Below are 23,200 nucleotides of genomic sequence, written 5' to 3'. Positions count from 1 at the left end.
TCTGTATGCAGACTCATCACCGTCCTGGATCAGACCAATGACAGTGGTGTCATTTGCAAACTTCAGGAGTTTCACGGACGAGTCCGCTGAGGTACAGTCATTTGTGTACAGAGAGAAGAGGAGTGGGGAGAGAACACACCCCTGGGGGGCACCAGTACTTATTGATCTGCTGTGGGAGAAGATGCTCCCCAGTCTGACCTGCTGCTAGTTAGAACATGAAATAGTGACTGAAGAACCTATTGGCCAGTATAATGGTAGGTTACTATAGAGACTTAACAGGAACTGATGTCCTGACATTGCTGGCGAAGGAGTTACCTTGATTTATCAGGCAAGTCCTCCTGCTCCTTGGGCATCACCAGGTTTGGATGGTGCTGTTGCTCCCTTAGTGATGTTCATTCTTCAAATATATTAAGAAAGACTAGTTTATTGATATCCTCCATGCAAGACAAATTTGCTATTTTCTGTCAGAAAATACAGGTCCTTCTCAAAATATTAGCATATTGTGATAAAGTTCATTATTTTCCATAATGTCATGATGAAAATTTAACATTCATATATTTTAGATTCATTGCACACTAATTGAAATATTTAATGTTTTTATTGTCTTAATACGGATGATTTTGGCATACAGCTCATGAAAACCCAAAATTCCTATCTCACAAAATTAGCATATCATTAAAAAGGTCTCTAAACGAGCTATGAACCTAATCATCTGAATCAACGAGTTAACTCTAAATACCTGCAAAAGATTCCTGAGGCCTTTAAAACTCCCAGCCTGGTTCATCACTCAAAACCCCAATCATGGGTAAGACTGCCGACCTGACTGCTGTCCAGAAGGCCACTATTGACACCCTCAAGCAAGAGGGTAAGACACAGAAAGAAATTTCTGAACGAATAGGCTGTTCCCAGAGTGCTGTATCAAGGCACCTCAGTGGGAAGTCTGTGGGAAGGAAAAAGTGTGGCAGAAAACGCTGCACAATGAGAAGAGGTGACCGGACCCTAAGGAAGATTGTGGAGAAGGGACGATTCCAGACCTTGGGGGACCTGCAGAAGAAGTGGACTGAGTCTGGAGTAGAAACATCCAGAGCCACCGTGCACAGGCGTGTGCAGGAAATGGGCTACAGGTGCCGCATTCCCCAGGTCAAGCCACTTTTGAACCAGAAACAACGGCAGAAGCGCCTGACCTGGGCTACAGAGAAGCAGCACTGGACTGTTGCTCAGTGGTCCAAAGTACTTTTTTTGGATGAAAGCAAATTCTGCATGTCATTCGGAAATCAAGGTGCCAGAGTCTGGAGGAAGACAGGGGAGAAGGAAATGCCAAAATGCCAGAAGTCCAGTGTCAAGTACCCACAGTAAGTGATAGTCTGGGGTGCCGTGTCAGCTGCTGGTGTTGGTCCACTGTGTTTTATCAAGGGCAGGGTCAATGCAGCTAGCTATCAGGAGATTTTGGAGCACTTCATGCTTCCATCTGATGAAAAGCTTTATGGAGATGAAGATTTCATTTTTCAGTACGACCTGGCACCTGCTCACAGTGGCAAAACCACTGGTAAATGGTTTACTGACCATGGTATCACTGTGCTCAATTGGCCTGCCAACTCTCCTGACCTGAACCCCATAGAGAATCTGTGGGATATTGTGAAGAGAACGTTGAGAGACTCAAGACCCAACACTCTGGATGAGCTAAAGGCTGCTATCGAAGCATCCTGGGCCTCCATAAGACCTCAGCAGTGCCACAGGCTGATTGCCTCCATGCCACGCCGCATTGAAGCAGTCATTTCTGCAAAAGGATTCCCGACCAAGTATTGAGTGCATAACTGTACATGATTATTTGAAAGTTGACGTTTTTTGTATTAAAAACACTTTTCTTTTATTGGTCGGATAAAATATGCTAATTTTGTGAGATAGGAATTTTGGGTTTTCATGAGCTGTATGCCAAAATCATCCGTATTAAGACAATAAAAGACCTGAAATATTTCAGTTAGTGTGCAATGAATCTAAAATATATGAATGTTAAATTTTCATCATTACATTATGGAAAATAATGAAATTTATCACAATATGCTAATATTTTGAGAAGGACCTGTATTTCTGACATACAACAATTACAATAAATTACTTGTTACTTGTTAGATTTCCTTACTATGAATACCTTTTCTAAGAAAATCATGGTCTGCACATTTAAAACTACTCTCTATGAAACAGCAGTCTCATCCTCGGACAGATCCCTCTGGAATAATGCCTTTTTAAAGGGCATCTCTGTGGGGGGTTCTTCTCCCTCATCTAATTTATCATCCCGGTTCAGAATTGACCAAGCAACCATCTCATCCAAAGTTCACTTTCATGACCTTCAGTCCATTCGTTTTGTGTGTGCAGTTGTATGTGAATGTAAACTTGTCTCTAGTAACTAAAGAGAAATAAAAAAGCAACATTTGCCTCGGGCTCCCAGTGGCATGATGAATGCACCAGCTTTTAAAGAGGATTCTACACATAACTTAGACTGGAGGGACTTTTCCCACCTTGCACTTCAGTGCATAAGTTAGCACAGTCTTTTAGACATTTCACCCGGAAAAGGAATGTACTTTTTTTTTTTTTTTTGCCTGGAGTCAGTAACATTTGGTAATTCTCTGTGAAAAATGCACCACACCCAAAAAATAGATTTTAAAAAGTAAGCCTATAGATAAAATGTTTTGGAATTAGACCACACTATTATGAAGAATACATATAAAAGGATTTGTGATAGTTCCAGAGAGAATACAAAAAAACAACTAAAGTTTGTACCAAAACCTAACTCCTTTCCAAGTGCCTGACTGATCTTGATCTTAATTCAGTACAATGACATCAGGGTGAGGACTAATTCAGTGAAGATCCACTGCATGCACTGTTAGAATCTTCTTTTATAACACTGTTACTTAATTTTTCTTAGATTTGGTCACTATGACTCTACTCATTTTAGCAAAATCAGATTACTTATTCTAGTTTTAAAAAAATGTTTAGTATCAAATTCTTGATTATTTGGTTTATTTCTACCTTTAAAACAACCTATAGAACAACAAAAAAAAACTGTGCATATGACTCTCAGTGGAAAGCTTCTATCAGGAAATCAAAACAGATTATTATTTAGACTCTGCTAGTCTTATCTCTTCCAGATGAAAGCACATTTATATTTATAAAGGATGTTATCTTTCCTGTAAAAAGAATTGCATTGATTGAGGGGAAAGTGTTGCCACAGAGCTGTAAAGAAAGTGGAAAGCCTCACACAGTTGTTTTATATTATTATTATTTGGAGCCCCTTAATCTTCCTAGCATTTTATGAGTCCCTTTAATGTCTCAATAGAGTTCAATATTGTTTTAAAATGTGGGCAGTTACAGAATTTATTCTTGTGTGAATAAAAAGCTGCAGCCTGCACATTGTTTTCCAACAGAAGTGTGGAATGCGTCAAAGCATATTTTCTCAGCTACTTTAGTGATCAAATACTAAAAAAGAAAACACCATGGGAACCTTTTTATGTATAATGAATACTTTCAGAAATTATACTTATGTAAACCTGAATAATATTGAACATTTCCATTAGAGAATTAACAATTAAGGGGGTCCTTTTTCACCTATTTCTCTCGCTTTAAATATTACCTTTATACTTCTACAGCACTACAAGTGAGTCATATAATTTCCTTCTTTATCTGTGGAACATCTAATCATTAGTTTTAGAGCATGCATGGTGTCTATTGATAACACAAGACTGTTGGAGGACCAGAAATTGAACTGGGCTGTTTTTTTTTATCCAAACAGCATTAAAAAGGCATGTGAGATCGCCCTCGTGGATAATTGCTCAAGTGGATGTACGCTCTGTCAGGCGCATTTAATTTCTTCATGACAAAATTGTATAATGGAACAAATGTGAACATGAGTATAAATCTGTTTCAAAAGACTGTGTGTTCATTTCCTTCAGTAGACACGCAGAGGTTCCATGAGATGCCTTTACAGAGTTTAACAAATCTGGTTGCTTGAATGGTTCAGTTTTAGCCTATTGTTAAGCAAGACCTTTGTCTCATGTGCAGTCATTTAATTGCTCCATCACAAAACAAACTTGCATGTTTCATTTACATATTAATTGAGATGATGCTATATAGAGTAAATGTATTGACAATTCAGTGTTTCAAACATCATTCTATGCATATAAATATCACATCCTAAATCATCTCTGACAGTGCCAAAATAAACCTGTTCTACAAAACTTAATTAAGGCAGTGGATTTGCAAATATTTCTATATAGTCTTATCAATGCATTTGCACTTTGCTTGATTTGGAAAAAAAATATGCAGAAATGTCGACACGTTTTGAAAACCCAGGCAACATGATTATACTTACAGGAATTGGGTTTCAATTTCAGGCAGCTGGTGCACACAGCTTTAATAAAGTGACCATGTAGATCAGGTCAAGCATTAATACCTATATTTAATATTTTTTTTATTTATCTGTCTTTTTTCTTCCTCCTCTGTCAAATGCAGACTAAGCTCTGCTTCTGGCTTTAAAAGCGAGTAGACAGATTAAGCTGAGTTAGGCCTACTTTTCATAAATGTGTTGGTGTGGCACTTTGAAATTCTCCACTCCCCTCAGCCCTATACACCCTTTCTCTTGCAATAGAAAAAACAGTTTAGAGGTGACACATCTGTGCTTCTTTATATGAAAGGTAACTGGAGATTAACGAATGAAAGTGTCACTACGAGAAGCTCTCACTACTAAAAAAGGGGAAAAAAAGACACAGGTACTAATCTTTATAAGTCTGTTTGATACCCATCAACAAGCATTTTCAGAACATTGCTGATTAAGATGATCCAGGTGGTAATGATGATGAAAATGGGAGGGGTGATGGATTGATTGAGTGATTTGTATTTTCTTTTTTTATTAGTTGCTGCTCAGCGTAAGACAAAAATTCAACAAGCACTCTCTATGTACTTTAAAACTAACATACCATTTTAAGGCCCCATTTTGAAATTCCACCATAAATAGAGATTAGAATGATAACATTTGTGTGCAATTTTAATTTTTAGGAGCTATATACAGTAGACTTTGGGAATCTATATTAAGCTACTGCCCTCATTTACCTTATGGTAATGTAATATGAATAAGCGTATGTACAGAGTGCATAGAAAAATGTTAAAATAATGCTGTAGAAGCTTGGTGTGAATACATTTAATTGTGTTTAATGATTCTTCCAGTCTTTCATGGTTGTAAAGCACTCACTACTCTCCTCTGTAGGAGATGGGAAGGAGGCACAGCTATCACATAAAAAGAGGCTACTTATGCACTTTATAGATGTGTTTGATTTAAAGTGTAGAAAAAAATCTACTGTATGTTACATTTTCTTTGTCCCTTTCGTCTATCAGTCCATCTTTTTTCAAGTCTTAATTCCTTACGCCACCAATCTGCTGTAATTGATCATTAACAATACAGCCAAAAACACAGTTGTTTCCTGTGTTTATGTCACATGTTTTCAAATTAGGAGAAAATGTCATTTGTTCCAGGTCTCTGTGTGCTATAGGAACACAATCTTGTCTCATCTGTCAAAACAAATACCTCTCAGCTGCATGAACAGCAAAATGCTAAAAACATAACCCAAATATATGCATATGAAACTGTCCAATTAACTAACCTACGATCTTTTAGTGAGCAAGCAATGTATATTTATCTTTCAGCAAAACATTCACAACAGCTTATGTCCATAGGTCGTTTGTGCTGTGATCAGTGTTATCTCTTTTGCAAGAGTTTTGAAAGAGTGTAAAAACTATTTAGTACAAAGCATGATATGGCCTTAGAAAACTCTTTATCACTTGCTATAGGTAGGGAAGTAATGAAAAGTGTATATTTTTTTAAATGTTATAGTATCTTAGCAACTCTTTTGTTGCTGGGATAACAAAAAGCTATTAATAAAGTTGGCAGCCGTTTTAAAACAGCTGTTTTAAAACGGCTGCCAACTTGATCCTGCTGACATTCCTGAATTTAGGTCAGCAAAGCTAAACACCTACTGTGCCAACAAACAGCATTACATTTTATAGTTAGTTAATTATTATGTTGATTACCCATCAGTTTCTCTGTGAGTCGTTTTCAAAAAACAGATTAGTGAAATAAATAAAAAAAATCTCCTACTCAAAATATACAGCCTGGCACTAATCAGCTGCTGCTCTTGTTTTGCAAATGCCAAGTGGTGCACAAATGGCAGCCTAGATAGAAACTTCTTAACACAACAGAAATAGAGAACAAACAGACAAAGTCGAAACAAGTGAGAAATGGTCTCTTTGAAACATTTATTATGAAATTATAAAGGTTGAATAGCACTGTTCAGGTAAAGCTTTTGTTAACAAAATAGGAGTTGCAGTGTACTTAAAAACTGTAAGAGTTGTTTACAGATGTAATTAATGCATACCCATTAAGGGTTAAAAGCTAAAAGTAAAAAGTAAAAGGCAAGGCAAGGCAATTGAGTAATACCAAAAAAAAAGTCATCAATATTAATTACAAGTCCATTATTGTGTTAACACAGCACATTAGGCAAGATTACCAGGAGGTTAGTTCTAATGAAACATCATATATACAAGAAAGATTTACATTGATGAGGGTTACAGACCAAATTATTTGTGAGCTATGAGGCCCAAAGGCAAAGCAGTCAATGGCAGTCACATTTAAAGTTCAGTGTAAAAAACAAAGTGGGAAGTGTGGAGGGATTGGGGTTGGGAAAGATGTTGGCTGGCAATGTCATTATCATGACTATTAGTCTGGACACTGGCACACCTCAGTGACAGTTTGTGACTGTGTGTTACTTGACACAGCATCCCAACTGACAAGGCATCCCTGTGGGGTTTGTCATGTCAGAACGTACAGCACAGGAATGGCCAGGCACTCCTGCTCCTCTAATGATGAACAGAGAGGACAAAAACAGGAAAGATGTTGGGCTGTGTCCTGAAAACAAACCACCCTCATCTATTACTAATGATCACAACACAAAGGTGAAAACACCCCCATTGTTGGCGATTTAACATTGCATGTAATGGCACTGACCCAGATAGGAGTGTGGGTGAAAGGTTAGGGCTGGAGATGGGGAAGAAAAAGAGTGGGTGGAGGAGCCAAGTGAGGAGTGGAAAGAGGAGATGGGTCATTGGGGGGTGAGAGGCATCAAAACAATGAAGTAGCATCAAAAGTTCATTTGTTTTACAAATTTTTTTTTTTTTTTGCAGACAAGCAAGCAGTCAAGAAACATTTTCTTCCACCCTCTACTCTTATTTGTATTGGTATTTAAAGAGAATTCAGCTGAGGTGTTAATAGCACACTGTACATGTTCTAGGCAGCAGTTTGTCTTTTTTCTGTCATGCAGTGTTGGAAAATTTAAGAGGCTAGTATGTCAGCTTGATTGATTGCTTCAGAAAAAAATGGGAATGCAGTTTGCAGATTGGTGAAAACATGGCGTTGAATTAAGTAATGACAGCCCCACAAAAGCCACACAGACTTTTGTACAGCAATGTTACAAAGCACAAGTGAATGATGAATTTGAGATAAATGGGTTGCCAGCCAAAAATGATGGACATTTAAACCAGAAAAAACAACACAAAGGACTTTTGAGTATGAAGCAACATTTGTCAATATGAAAACTTGTGCATGTGTCTTGGAGAAAAAATGTGTAATGAGGAAATGTTTGTCATTATGTGTTATGAAAAATCTATTGGAAACAGAAACACCACAAAAATATAAATACAATAAATTAAATGTAATTCCTGGTAATTTGCCACTGTCTGTGTTTTGGCTATATTGCCCAAGGTAGTTACAAAAAACAATGGGGAAAAAACAACAGAAAATTATAAATACATAAATATAACACATAAATAAAAATATAAATATATCATTTTTAACAAAATAAAAAAATATGAACATATAAATGAACTCAAAAGTTCAACCAGTGCACCAACAGGGAGCTTTGATTTACTTTGTTGTTTTGAGCAGACAAAACAGGATAACCCAAGGGGCAATAATCTTCTCAGATAGTTCTACTCACATCCACTACCTTAGTAAGACCTGCCATCCATTTCATTTCCTTTTACCCACCTAGACATAGAGTACATGACAAGGTTCTTAAAGAAATACGATGTTCTCTGCGGCAAAGAGCCTTGCAAATCTTGCACTGACGGTTCAGGGCTTTGATACAAAACTTGACTCACAGACTTATTGGCTTACTGTTTAAGGCTAGCTACATTTGTCTTAGGGATATGCTACATTTTATGCAATAAGAGAACACAATGCACAGGGTATTTTTTCTTGCAGCTACCTGTAGTTTGCTAAATAATTAAACTGCTGCTGGCAACAGACTCAAGACAGATCACAAATTTGCTTGATTAAAGTCTTCATATTTATTCATCCAGTGTTATTACTAATTCATATCCACAAAAACACAGGCTATTTTACATGTTGGCTGTTGTTGTTCAAGGTTTGAAACTCACTGGAACATCATTAGTCAGAAGTATCAGGGATGTAAAGAATAAAAGATCACAAACAATATCCTGATTAAGTGACAGGATAGCTGGGGAGAAGGATGTATGACAACAATCGCTGGCCTTTCTCCATCTTCCATCACCAAACTCTGTGTCAGCACAACCCAGAAGATATTGCAACAGACTTTTCCCCTCAGGTGCAACATTGTCATAGTTCATTAATCTTCTCAAACTTCTCCTGCTGCCATCAGCCCCCGTACATACTACTAATCCCCTTATTAATGTGGCAAATGAACCTGCACAAGAAGGACGACTCCCCCAAGGCTCCATAATTACAATGGTCTGTATAAACTCCTGTTTGCATTGAATGTCCATTCATTAAATGTAGTGACAAGACAACAGCAGAATTACTGAACTAAGCAGTCATGTTTCTCTCTCACAGGTTTTTATAACACTCCGTGCTTTAATCTGTATAATCCATCAAGTAGTCTGCTCTTTGTTTGTTACTTAAAGTGTAACGTTGTCTGCTTTTGGTATACTGGTCACAACAGAAAGAAAAATGATACTGGAGTCCTGGCTAGACAGAAAACCACAGGTTTTGGTGTTTGCTGTAAATGATTAATTCCTAAAAAGAAGGCATGATTTTTGATATATAGAAATATATTGCGCCAGTGCAAGTAAAATAAAAGGTAAACACTACCTGATATGCTTAAGAAAAACCTAAAACAATTAAAACTTTAACACCTGGATTTTCAGGACACATTATTGTACATTACAAAATATTACATCACCTTATTATTTTGCCTCCTTACACACATCTTATGCTACAAAAAACTGGGGAGATAAAACATGTTTTGAATTTGTGACAATGTACGCATGTATCTTTTAGATTTCTCCGTTTCACAATGTTACTTCTAAACCCTGCAACCCCCAGTCAACCATGATAATATGAGCGCTGGGATCTGATGCACAGCACATAGTTAATGTATAGCCACTGGGCTCATGTTATGATAGTGAACCATAGCTATGCCTAAGACTACTGACAGGATGAGAAGAAGACTGATGGTGATGATTATATTTGGTTTCTTAGATGCTTGTGATGCCTTGTGAAACTAGGACAGTTTTTTTTCAAGCTTTTTTTTTTTCTTCAGTGTTGTTTACACTAATGTGGGTCCCTAGAGGGTAAATAATAGGTGCAAAAAAAAGAATAGGCAGCCCATGATTGCTTCCATTGCTATCAGCAGAGTTTGGAGATGTATAAACCTCATACCACAAGACATTTGTCTGTAATGGCACAGCTGATGGTAAATGTCTGTTATTACAATTCCCTGTATGTTCTATACTCCCAGGAACGAAGGTCAGGAATTGCTGTTGCTTTCAATGTGCTTTATTCCTTCTACCTTTTTCCATCAGTTTTCATTGTTATTGATTGGCACTGATGCTGCAAAGAAGTGACTGTTGAAAACTAAAAGAAAATTGCTTTTTAATTCTTAGAGAAAAGGTCAATGTTATACTCTGTTTTGTGTGTCTTTCTCTTGAACATCCTTTTCCAATTAACTCCTTATTTTCTGTTAACTTCAGGTGACCGAGAATGTTTGCCGTTGGTTTGTTAACAAAAAGTAAATGCTAAAATTTCATCATTTTATCATTCACCTTTGTGATGGTTTCTATAGTGCAACAAATTGCACCCTACTGACTTTAATTTCAGTATATTACATCAACCACAATTTTTCCACCAAAAAATAACTAGTGATAACTTTAAATCATATTGACACATTTTATTATCTATGTATATATAAGAAATCTTTTAATATTGCAGTTCTTATCTTTTTTTTCCCTAAAGCCTGGCAACTCTGCATGAAATATGATATGATAATCCGATGATATTGCTTTCTGGATTTGCTGTCTGCTTAAGGTTTCACTCAAATATAATTGGTATTATTTTCATTTTAAAGACAAACTTGGCTAATCTTCTTTCTGTTTTTGATTTAATATGCTGATAGAAATGCCACAAATCAATGCAATGTGTTCTGTGTGGCAATTGTAAAATGGTAATGACATACACATGTCAGTACAAATGGTTGGCAGTGTACAAAACATTCAGAATAAGAATAGAAAAATTTAAGTAATGCCTTATTCACCATTTTATTGCAAAATAATAATTTTCGTATGGCTGATATCTATCACTATAACCTAAATGTAAACTTCACTCTGCAACAATAAGGTACAGTATTTTGAAGTAACTATTACTCACTATGTATCTGAAACTGAATCTCTTCTATCTTTGAGATAGATATCTAAAGAAAGATCATTAATGATAACGGAAAGATGTTTGTTTTTTATTTGAACTTTTTACTATTAAAGTATAAGTCCTCCATTTGATTAACCCCATAGTGACTTTTTCTGTTTTAGTTGGTACTGCATTATTCAACATTTCAGTAATGCAGAGGGCAGCTTCTCATTCATTAAACAACTATGTTTGCAGACATATCATCCAGCAATGTGAAAAATAGAAAACAATATTGACCTGAATCCAATGAAAAAATAACAAAAGAAATTAAGGAAATAAAATAATTAAATGTTTGTTTGTGATGCTGTTTGATGTCTTAATTACAAGGCATCTCAGGTCAGAAAGGACACAAGTATATAGTCTCTCCAGTGGGTTTCTGGCATGCCCTAAGGTCTCTTCCCAGTGGGACAATCCCAGAAATCCTCTAAAGGGAAATATTCAGGAAGCATTCTGATCCAACACACAAACCACCTCAACTGATTCCTTTTCAGGTGGAGTAGCAGTGGATGTACTCCAAGCCTCCCCCCAGATAACCAAGCTCATTTCTCTAGCTTTGGTGTGGAGTCTAAATACTGTATGGAGAAAATTTATTTCAGCTGCTTGTATATGGGACCTTGTTCTTTTGATTATTATCCATAACTTATGACTAAAGTTGAGGGTTTTAACATAAAGCCTGGGTATGAAGAATTATGATAAGACATTGATTTCAGTGGGCAGGTCTAGACTTAGGTTATGCTGTATTCCAAACATGACAATGCTGAATGCATTTGAGTCAGTCTTTGAAAGAGCGTTTTTTCGAGCATGACACATCATTGTGGCGTAAACCAAATAGTACCGATCTCAATCAGAATTAGATCATTTGCAATGTACTGGATTTTAGAAATGATTCAACTCTGGGTGAAAGTTAGGGGTAGGAGATACAACAGCACTAGATTGTGTTAAACTCCAGTCCTCAAAAGCTGGTGTCCTGCAACTTTTATATGTGACCCAAATCCAACACACCTGAATCAAATGACAGAATTACTTTCTCATGCAAACAGCTTCTAAAGCGTCCTGCAGATGACCAATTATGTAATTCAGGTGTGCTGGACTTCTAAAGGTTGCAGGACTCCAACCTTTGAGGACTGGAGTTTGACACCTAGGGACAGAACGTGTCATCTGCCAAAGCAGTGACAAAATCATCTATGATGACCTATGATTTCACAGATGATGAAAATGCTGGCATTTAATTCAACAAATAAATCTCCCTCTACAGTTATTTTTAGAAAATTTGGTTTTTCACTTTTTACTTTGATATTTAAAGTGAAAGAACATTGAAAGTGAGGTTGTGTTGGCTGCTGGAGCTTTATGTTAGTTTTTGGGATCTGGGTTGATCAATTGTTAATTGATGAACTCATAGCTGGGCAAAGTCAGAAACCTTTAGAAAGTTTTCAGGCGAAGTGTTGTTAATACTTTATAGATTTTTAAATTAAATTAATACCTGAAGACTTATTTTTATAGCAAACAACTCTTACTGTTTGTTTTTTGTTTTATTTTTGGTATTACTTTCCAAAAACAGAACATGTCATTGCTTTGCAAAACATGAAATTAAATTGGAAAAATGGAAATTGGAAAAACATTTTATGGTTTTCTTTGGGCAGATTCTGCCCATTGCTCTTGTGCAGATATATGAGCTTTATTGTTTTATTCAAGCTTCTGTAAAACTAGAAACTTATGTAGAAACCATGCACTACACTGGAGTGTTTTTGCTTTTTAAAAATCAAATACAGTTTTTGAATTTGGGTAAACAGTCTGGTGCTATGTACTTCAAGTCTTAAGTATTACATTTCAGTTATACTAGACTCAAGTTATCAAAATAGCACAGCCTAAATACAATCTGTTCAGACATTGTCTTAGAACCAACTGCTTTTTAATGTTTTTTTTTTTTTACTTAAATGGCTACATCTTGACATCTAGATAAAAACATGGTCATAATTTTACAATAAGAAAAACATGTTTTAATAATTTTACCATATCATATATCTCAAGTGAAAAACAATGTTTCTACAGAATTTGTTGAATGTTTAAAAATAATCTGAAACTAAATGGTTTCAGATAAAGAATTGAATGTTGTGAACTTTATTGTTATTCATTATTTGAGTTATTTGTTTTTTTTTTTCACTATATCATTTCATGTATTAATCAATATGGATTGTAATATTATGTATAACGTCTTTAACATTATTGCTATTATAGTAGTTTACACTGGGAAAAACTCAATTACATGGTATCATCAAGGTAAAACTCTTACAATTGGTTTTAGTATTGAAGTACGATTGATTGGCAACTGAATTGTGTAAAGGTTTCTAAAGGTTATATTTATGTTGTACGTAAGTACCTCAAAAGACATGAATTAAACTACATGAAGCTCTGTGACTGAAAACGTGTATTGTAAGTAGCATTATAGAGCACACATCGACTGTTTATGTACTTTTTGAATCATTTGTCAGAATTATTGATTGCAGTAAATCATGAGTAGAATTGTGGGATGGCAAGCAAATCAATGAAGTTGTGCTTACAGTATAGTGTCATATCTCATGTGTCCCCCTCTAGGGCTGGAATAGAGCGTCCCAACCCACCAGCTGCAACCACCGTCACCTATTTTATTGTCTCTTCTCACATCTCTCTCACATCCCCAACCACACACAAGCATCAACTGGTGAGTGACGCCACATTGAATGCCTCTTTTGACTGCTACCTCTCACACAGAAGCACATTAAATGCATCCCGGGTGACCCGGAGGTATGCATCCTCAGGAGTTGCAGTGTCGTCCCTGTAATTCCACTCTCTCTTCTGGATAGATCGTATCACTCAGATCTACAACTGCCATTATAAATCTTTCCTGTGCAGCCTCTGCATCATTAGGTGAGAGTATTTCACTAAGAACTCTAACATAGGTTTCATTCCTTTCTTGTCCTTCCTTGCATTCCACTGCAAGTTGGCATAGTGCCAGGCTCTGCCATGCAGCGCAACAGTGCCACCTAAAGGTTCAGTACCACTACATATCAAGCCCGACCTACAGACTGATCTCACAGCCTTCCACTTCCCTCCGTGCACTGTCTCTCTTTCCCGTTTTTGTCCACATGTGTTCGATTAGATTAGGACTGTGTGTTGTGTAGTGCTGCTTTATTAGCAGAAAAATTAATAAGGCTTTGATAAAAAGCAGCATGGATTACGTTGAAATTTGAGGCTCATTATTGGCTAATCCTTTTTGAATTGGATGTGTATCAAGTTCCAGACGAGCTTTACTCAGTTCGCTAGTGTGATTTGAGAGGAGGCATTTAATTCAAGCTTAAATGATGAGGCAACGCTTACAGTGACATTCACAATACCACTGTAGCAGTCTGATTATTGACTATTGTTGCTGTAGCAGGTGTTGAAAAGGTTACAAAATATTTAGTGATATTACAATACACACTAAAAAATGGTATAAACAAATAACATGAAAACACTTTTATGAGAAAAGAGGTGAAAAGTCTTTTTTTCATGTTGGCAGCATTTTGCTATGATGATGACAGATATCTGAGTAGATAGGCAAGAAAAAAATGTTTCTTTCACAAAGATACAGTTGTATAGATACAATTTGCCAGTTTTCTAAACTGGGTGCTGAAGAGAAATAATAAGGCAAGAATATCGCTTACCCACTTGCATTTTGTTAAATATTAATTCAGTAGTTTAAATAATAAAACATGTTTATGATTATCATCCCCAATTATGATGGTGAGTCCATGATCAGCTTGATTTTTAGCAATTTTTCTCTTTCTTTCTTTCTTTATTTCTTTCTTTTAGGTTGAGACACAAATTTGTTGCAGTTGTAACTCTCCAGTACTCTTTCTGTTTCTTCAAACTACCTCATAGTGAGTCCCTAATCTAGACTGGCACTTCAGCACTGTGGAACAGGGCAGTTATAGGCAGTACTTATAGACCAGTAAAAGTGCTCCTTTACCTGCTGTCTGGTGTGCATGGACCCCTTCGTTTTGAACCCTCCTTGGGAGCTGCTCTCTGAGGCACTGAAGTGGTCGGAGCTCGTGGAGGATCTCTTGGAAAGGGTGTCACAGCCCCCAACAAATGTGTTATCCAGTGGGAGTTCCTGAATCACATGATGCTTCTTGACTGAGACAGGTGTGTCGGCCTTGAGGTGGAAGGCCGATTGTGGTGAGGCTGACTTGTAGTGCCGAGCCAGGTCAGGGCTGCTGGGTTTGAAGGTGGTAGTAGGCGTGGCATTCCAATCAAAGCGTCCAATCCCTTGTTCTTCCAGCTCAGTGGGCAGACTGATGGTTCCATTGATTGGTTCATGGGCAGGATCATCTGGTTTGTTCCCCTCGATGGTGACAAAGTTAAGCAAGGAGCTTTTGGGGGACTTTCTTTTCTTGCGTTTTTTCTTTTTGTTCTGCTTGTTTTCTGTGTTAGGTGACATCCACTCAGCCCCTTGTTTTTTTCTTTGTGCGGCTTTAAACCTGGACGCGTGGCGGCAGCGCAGCAGCACAGTCACAAAGATGACGATAATCACCACCAATGCGCCAGTAACAAAGGCTATCATTATAGTTAAATAGTCACCACTCTGATAAGTTTCACTGCTTTCACCAATGTTTCTGTCTATTGGGGTCTCCATGGTGCGTCGGATGAGATCATAAATGAGTGTTGAGTTGCCCACGGTGTCATTGACATACAGAAACACTAGCACCAGGGTATGGAGTGATTTGGGATATCCCAGGTCACTGATATTGACCACTAATCTATGTAAGCCTATGTCAGTTACTGTGGGCTTTTCTTCTAGTGTAATATTTCCTGTGACAGGGTCAATTCTGAATAAACCCTTGTTATTCCCACTCACAATAGTGTATTTCAGTTCAGCGTTCATCCCTGTGTCACCATCAACAGCAAACACCTCAGCTACCACAGATCCTGGGATAGAGGACAGAGGGACAAGCTTGAAAGATGTGTTAGAGGGTGGGTAGATGACAATTGGTGTGTTGTCGTTAACATCAATGACATTGATGGTCACCTTTGCGGCTGAGAAGCAAGGAGGTCTGCCACTATCCACAGCCTTAACATCAAACGTATAGGAGCTCTGTTGCTCCCTGTCAAATGACACATTAGATTTTATCACCCCAGAGTATGGATCTAGTATAAAGTTCTCATTGTCATTCAGAATAGAAAGAGAGACAGCAGCATTTTCTCCAGCATCTGAATCTGTCACAGTTATCACCCCCACAGTGCCGTATTTAGGCAGATTTTCTGACACAAAGAACTGAAAGTGGTTATGTGTGAATTTAGGATTGTTATCATTTTCATCCAGCACAGTTACAATAACAGCCGCCTGTGTTTGCAAAGGGGGAGTCCCGTTATCTCTCGCTGTTACGGTGAAGAGGAATCTATCCTGATCCTCCCTGTCAAAAACCCTGGATGCAGTCAAGACCCCAGTTTTACGGTCCAGATCAAAAAATGATGCATTTGGTCCCAGCTGATACACTATCTCTGCATTCTTCCCACTGTCCTCATCTGTAGCGGTAAGGGTGGTGAGGAACAGGTCGCGCTTGTTGTTTTCCATGACGGCCAGCTCGATGACTGGCTGAGTAAAAATAGGTGGGTTGTCATTCTCGTCCTCCAGCCTCACTCTCACCAAGGCCGTCTGATTCAAACTCGGCTTTCCAGAATCTGAAGCAACTATTTTAAAGTTGTATTCCTTTGTCCCCTCGTAGTCAAGCAGAGCAGATGTTTCCAGCAGATACTGGTTGTCGTACACAGCTTTGAGATGGAAGGGTACATCCTTCTCTATGAAACAAATGACCTTGCCATTTATGTCAGTGTCTCTGTCTGAAACTGTGATGAGAGCGATCTTTGTATTGATGGGGTCCTTCTCTGAGAGAAAAACAGTGCCGTTAATGGGACTGATTATGTATCTCAGGTCTATATTAGGTGGATTGTCATTAACATCAGTCACATTTATAGTAACAATAGCTCTGGCTGGACTTGAGCTGCCATCACTGGCTAAAACAGAGAGCTTGTGAATGGCAGTCTCCTCCCTGTCCAGTGGTCTCTGCACTGTAATTAGGCCAGATGTTGTATTCAATGCAAAAAGTCTTTTGGTCACAGGAGACACTTGAGTTCCAAATACATAATGTATGTCTGCATTTGACCCTATGTCTGCATCCGTAGCCTGGAGCTGCACAACAGATGTGCCTATAGGGGAGTTCTCTGGTATATGCACCTCTATCTGACTCTCTTTGAACACTGGCTTGTTATCATTTACATCTGTTACAGTGACCTGAAGAATGGCAGTGCTGGATTTCTGAGGACTGCCACCATCCTCTACTTTAATCTTCATCACATAAGTATCCTTCTGCTCCCGGTCAAGATTCTGCTGCACAATAAGCTGGGGCCACTTTTCCCCTTCTGGCGTCTCCACAATGTCTAAACCGAAGGCACTTTGCCCATTGATCAGCTCATATTTGTGGACACTGTTGGGGCCAGTGTCTGGGTCAGTGGCAGAAGGAATAGCAAAGCGGCTGTTAATGAGGGTGTTCTCTGGGATGGAAATGTTGATCACAGGGGATGGAAACATGGGGGCATTATCATTTGTGTCTTTGACAATTATTTTGATCTTAATCAGCCTGAAATAATCATTAGGCAGGACGACCACTTCAATTTCAAAGGAGCACTCGCTGTCCTCAAATGAGGGACCAGGGCACAACTTCTCTCTGTCGATTCGGTTTGATGTTGTGAATATCTCTCCAGTGCTGCTCAGAACACGGACCAGTGGGTTGTCTCCAGCTTTGGAGACCAGCCGGTACACAAGATTAGCACTTGCTCCAGTGGCAGCATTTGTATGGGAAATGTTTAAGTCCTTTGGTATATTTCCAATAAGGACATTTTCTTGCAGCTCCTCCCTGATGGGATATATTAATTCTTGAGCTATTGAAGGATCAAGCCATATGCAGGCAAGCAGAGCACCCAACAGGTAATAGTCTTTCAAATCCATGATGCTGTTAATTTCTCTCCAGGCTTTGCAATTTAATGATTTACTTCTGTGCAGTGTTGAATGCGATGACAGTAATTGTCCACGAAAACACCTATGAATACATGAGAGTTTCTCTTCAGTGAAGTTTCTTTAACATGCACAGTAATTATAGTTATTCTACAACCACTTTCCTTTGGTAAAACACTTTTGTCTTTAATGACTGTAAAATGTTAAATGTAACTGTAAAAGCTCAGCTGAATATCATTTAAACATTCACAATAATCAGCAAATACTAAACTGCAGCGGCAGTATCTGTTTCTTCCTTTGCAAATCCTCCTAATTTCATGCTTCCCAAGAATGTTCCACCCCTGAGGCTGGAAAACTTCACAACACATTACACAGTCTTAATAATTTCTCACTTAAATTGGCAAAGTTAAAGAGCTTAAGCTGTGTGTGGGCACCTAAACGAATGAATGCGCATGAATGAAGCCTACAAAGTAAGCTCAGTCAGATGTTGAATTCAGTGGGCAACTGAGACCTATTCTTATCCTACATACATGCATACATACCCCAAATCCGTTGCAGCAAAGGAGAAAAACTGAAGTGTGATAGCTCATAGTCGTCTCGTCCCCAGATGTATGCGAGTTCATTCAGGTAACGAGATCCCTCTTTGCTGATAGCGTTTTGTTCCACAAAAGGGATGGAGAAAAAAAATGTAGAAGTGATCAGACAGATGAACAGATTTGGAGTAAAAGCTGCAAAGCGCAAAAACTGGGGTTAATGTGAAGCTGCATAGCTAGTGTCGCAGTTCCTTTCTCCCACTTTAACTTCGGGAATGAACAGAGAATGACGGCGCGACCTGCGAGAATTGCGGTGATCAACGTGCTTCCCAGGGTATACACAGCAAGGTGATCAGTTGTTTGTTATACCTTTCATAAGTAGAGATCCAAATATATATATATATATATTTATATGAATAGTGATCCCCTGTAAATGTCCCGAGAAAACCGGCTTTTTTTTTTCTTGCTTATACCCGGCTACCTGTGAAGGTGAATGTGCCGACGAGGTGAAAGCAGGAGGAGACACTCGTGTCCCGTCATGATTCAACTTCACGCAGCTCCATCAGTGATTGCCAGATGTATGCACAAAACAGCAACAAATAATAATAAAAAAATCTATTTATAAAAAGAGGTGCAAAATCTGAAAATCAATGCCTCTCGGAGATGCCAAGCAACATGAAAAGCCTTTACTGTGTTGTACACCGAAGCTCCGAGAGCACACTGGCGCTTATCCTCGCAGTCTCACTCCCAGAGCAGAATATCTTGCACTAACTCTTTGTAAACCCATAGGAGAGGTGGTGAAGTATACCACTCCAACGCCTCCCCCCGTCCTCCCACCCCGTCGACCCTCGTCATTGGACACCGCCCATCTCTTTCAGCTGCGTTGTCAATCCGGAGCCGCAGCAGGATTGGTTCGGAGTCACGTCACTTACAGCGGTCCGGAGGGTCGTCGGCGGCGAGATGTCGGAGAGGATGCTGTAGGGTGCAGAGAGACAGACGCTTAACCAAAATCCGGAGGCTGGATGGGGTTGATGAAGAGGATGACGACGAAGATGATGAAGCTGGCAGTACTGTTGATTAAAATGTATAAATAAAAAGAGTGGATGTCCTCTCGCTTTCATATTATTTGCATATAAATGGAAATAATACTCGCTGGCTTTTAAAGGGGCGCATCAACACGCAAATGCCAACCTGTTTGCCTGCCTGTTGTCAGGTAGGCTGCAATAATTGGATAATTAATAGAAAAAAAAGACACACTCGGTAAAATCTGTTAGAGCAAAAAATAAACCAAAGCTTACAATAAAATCTTTGTGTAAGAGTATCTCATATCTGGGCTCCAGACAGAGAATTCTGTGTCTTTGCGCCGGGGTGTAAATTCGCGCTCCGCGTAGCGCTCTTTGCACCCCGCACCCAACCGTCTGCGTTGGTCCGTCAGAAATAACCTTGACAGTTATCCTCTGTCATCAAAGCTGTGTGGCGACATAGGGTGCGAGCGGTTTGCGTTGTGGACGAGTTGCGCTTATTTTTAAGTTTTACTGCCCCATGCGCAATTGTGCTGATCTGAGGGTGCTGTGATCTAGCTTTTAAAATAACCCGAACAACTGACTCTTGAGTTTCAAAGCAGCAAGAGGAGGTACATACTGAGTCATCCATACAATAGCATGTTAGAAGTAGCAGATAACCAGAAAATGATATATAAAGAAAATGTTAATCAAAGTAAGACATTAAGATACAACCATTTTAATACATTCTACCTTCGTATCATTACTTTATCTCACTTTAGTATAGATAACTCTCAAGTGAAGCCAAAGCGTCTGCATGTGTTGCTGCTTCTGCTGCTGAGGAAGGCAGAATGTGGAGCTGAAGTGCTGTGCGCCCTATCACGGTAAACACTGCCATCTTGAGGTGGACCTTCACATGTGCCCCCTAATCCAGCTCTAAACTTCAAATCTCTGGTAACCTCACAGTTCTGAATCAAGATTTCACTTAAGGCTCTTGTGAACCCAGGAGAATGGCCTGGGTAACAGATTACACACTGAGTGACTAGGTAAGGAGCAATGTGCAAAAGGCCAGAAAAAACAAAAGTGAGAATAAGCACCAGTGTTGGTAAATGGTGACGGAAGCGATGCAAAGGACAAGGGAGCCACTCCACGGAGGTGAGAACTGGGCTGTGAATCTCTCCCGGGAGTGTGGCTTAGTGCCCGGTCAGCAGTCCATTAGCACAACCAGCCTAGTGGCCTGACCTTTCTGCCTCCAGATTCAGCCATAAGTGTCCTTAGCTGGAAGAGAACAACCAAAGGAGGGATCTGTCACTTCAGTTTAAAGTCTGACACCCTGATGTAGAGGGGGAAAAGTGACAACATAACTGTCTTCGTGGTGAAACACTGTCTTGCTCTGGTGGCCAGCTGGAGTCATTAGTAACTCATCACCTGCTCTTACTTGCTCACTGGGAGTATGCGTATATCTGTCTTGGTTTTTTCTGCATAACGGAAAATATATCCAATTTAGTGAAAATGTTCTAACCTTGCCAGGTCTCTGAGGTGTTTTTGTGTGCTAGCACAGGGATAATTGCCTAGTAATCGGGAACACAGGACAGAGTAAACTTAAAAGACCAGATTTCATCCTACTTTCTGAAGCAATATTTTAGACACTTTTTTATGATTCTCATCTGAAATAATACAATGTGTATATGGCCTGGGCTTGACAAGAAAAATAATGTACTTTGTTCTGACAAGGGTGTTGAGTGTCACAAGACCCTTGTCTCAAACACCAGAAGGAAATAAAATAACAAACAGTAAAGCTCATGATTCAAAATCTACCATTTTACTCAATTTGCATAATCTTTTTTGTCAGTTGGACTCTAGCTAGTGTTTCAGTTAGTCATATTACTGACAAGTGACGAATAGTGCAGTATTATAATATAGGCATAAGTTACTGGGGTATATCTTCCTCAATCTCTCACCGAAAGACAGCCTAGGGGAAGTTTCTACACCTAAGGCCTTATATTTCTCATATACCAGGTGCAGTTAATCAATCCATTCACCTTGGTTTGATTCCCATGCTGACTTATTGACTTGTCCAAGCTGCTGGATTGACCTCATGAATAACACAAGTACAAATATGTTTATCTTTCATGTCCATTAAAGAACAAGGTCAAACAGGTAATTTATGTATGTACTAAAGGTCTGGCAAGTAAGAGCCAGAAAATATAAATTGTTGGTGTCACAGTATCTGTGATGTTAGGAGAAGGAAAAGGAGGAGCAAACATGACTAAAAACTGCAACTTTTTTCATGTTTTTTTTTTTTTTTTTTTATATTTCCAATTGAAACCAGGTATGTACATCCTCTGTATATAAAGACAATATTCTCACTGTCTGACGTTAAATCAGATTAGATTTGTCCTGTTTAAGGTCAGTTAGGATAAAATATTTCTATTTGCTAAATATCAGAATAATAACATGGAGATTATTTTAGACAGTTCTTCTTACTTAGTCTTTAAATTCAGAAGTCTACATATGTTAAGATTACAATGCCTTAAATCAACTTGGCAAAGCCCAGATGATGATGTCATGGCATTGTAAGCTTCTGATACCTGGAGGTACACCTGTATGTTTGTTTTAAGGCAACACCTCAAACACTGTTTCTTTTGGTGTACCATGGAGACATAAAAATTAATCAGGTAAGATATCTGTAAGGGAATTGTGGACCTCTGAAGGTCTGGTTCATCTTTGGGTACAATTCCTAGATGCTTGAAAGTGCCATATATATCTGTTCAAAAATTATGAGCACCCTTGTAATGTCCAGCCTTCATGCTCATCAATTTGAGACAGGCTCTGTTTCCCAGAGATGAAAGTCTTCTGGTGTGAAATGTGCATATCAACCCCAGAACAAAAGAAAAAGACTTTGTGAAGATGCTGGCTGAAGCTGATAGGAGTCTGTTATTGTTCCAGTGAGATGGGTCCTGTACAGACAAGGGCAGAAAGGCCTCTCAGCTGGTTAGTGGCCATTTCTCCAAAAGCAACATTAAAAAGCCAGATTACAGTTACCAAATGCACTCAGGGACAAATACATTAATCTTTGGAGAAAGAAAATTTGTGGTCTGATGAAAGTAAAATTTAAGTTTTTGGTCATAATAACCATCGTTACATTTGGAGGAAAAAGTGGAAAGTCTGCAAACACCATTGTAAATATGAAGTACGGGGGTACTGGATGACGGTGTGTGGATGTTTTGTTGCAGGAGGAAAGACTGTGCTTCACAAAATAGATAGGCTTTGAGTAAAGAACAATATGGAGGAACATTGGAGCAACATTTGAAACCATCAGCCAAGGAATTAAAGGTTTGTTACAAATAGGGCTTCAAAATTTGAATGACTAACCATGCCACCAAATTAGTTCCAAAGTGGCTTAAGGACTCCAAAGTCAATTTTTTGAGGATGCCATCACAAAGTCCTGATTTCAGTCCCATAAACTCAGTTACACCAGTTCTATCAGGAGAAATTGGCCAAAATTGTAGAAGCTCGTGAAAGGATACCGAAAACATTTCTGCAAACTCATGAAGTTTAAAGGACAATTCTACTAAAATACTAAGGAAATGTATGTAAACTTTTGAATTTGAAGAACATTTTAAATAAATCTAAAAGAATTATCTCTCCTATTATTCTGGTACATAGAAACAATTGTGGCAGTCCTCACTGAAGTAAAACAGGAAACTCTAATGTCAAAGAGTGGGGAAAAAGTACATTTTTAAATGAACATACTTAACTGTATGTTAAGAAACTGTGCATATGGGATAACCTTTAAAAAGCAGAGTTAGCAACACTTTCAAAGATAAAAAAAATGTTCTAAAATTTAGGAAATGCTCAGAAAAATATTTATTTT

At 38.5% G+C, this 23,200-nt stretch overlaps 1 protein-coding gene across 6 annotated transcripts in view; it reads right to left on the bottom strand.

Moving 5' to 3' along the window:
* Positions 1 to 19,406, bottom strand: part of LOC124866815 (protocadherin-9) — a 256,850-nt gene extending 237,444 nt beyond the window's left edge. For 2 of the 6 annotated variants that reach the window (XM_047362775.1, XM_047362777.1), the window contains exons 1-2: positions 18,332 to 19,405; positions 14,748 to 17,874 (exon numbers count right to left, since the gene is read on the bottom strand). In XM_047362775.1, coding sequence (XP_047218731.1) covers positions 14,748 to 17,783 — 3,036 coding nt within the window. In that variant the 5' untranslated portion in view covers positions 17,784 to 17,874; positions 18,332 to 19,405. Of the gene's footprint in view, positions 1 to 14,747; positions 17,875 to 18,331 lie in introns of all 6 variants that reach the window. The other 4 variants (XM_047362773.1, XM_047362776.1, XM_047362774.1 and 1 more) reach the window with 3 other exon arrangements.
* Positions 19,407 to 23,200: the final 3,794 nt, after the last annotated feature.

Source organism: Girardinichthys multiradiatus, chromosome 4 (assembly GCF_021462225.1).
Source record: "Girardinichthys multiradiatus isolate DD_20200921_A chromosome 4, DD_fGirMul_XY1, whole genome shotgun sequence".
NCBI classification, from domain to species: Eukaryota; Metazoa; Chordata; class Actinopteri; order Cyprinodontiformes; family Goodeidae; genus Girardinichthys; species Girardinichthys multiradiatus.
This window is presented reverse-complemented; position numbering and strand designations above follow the sequence as displayed.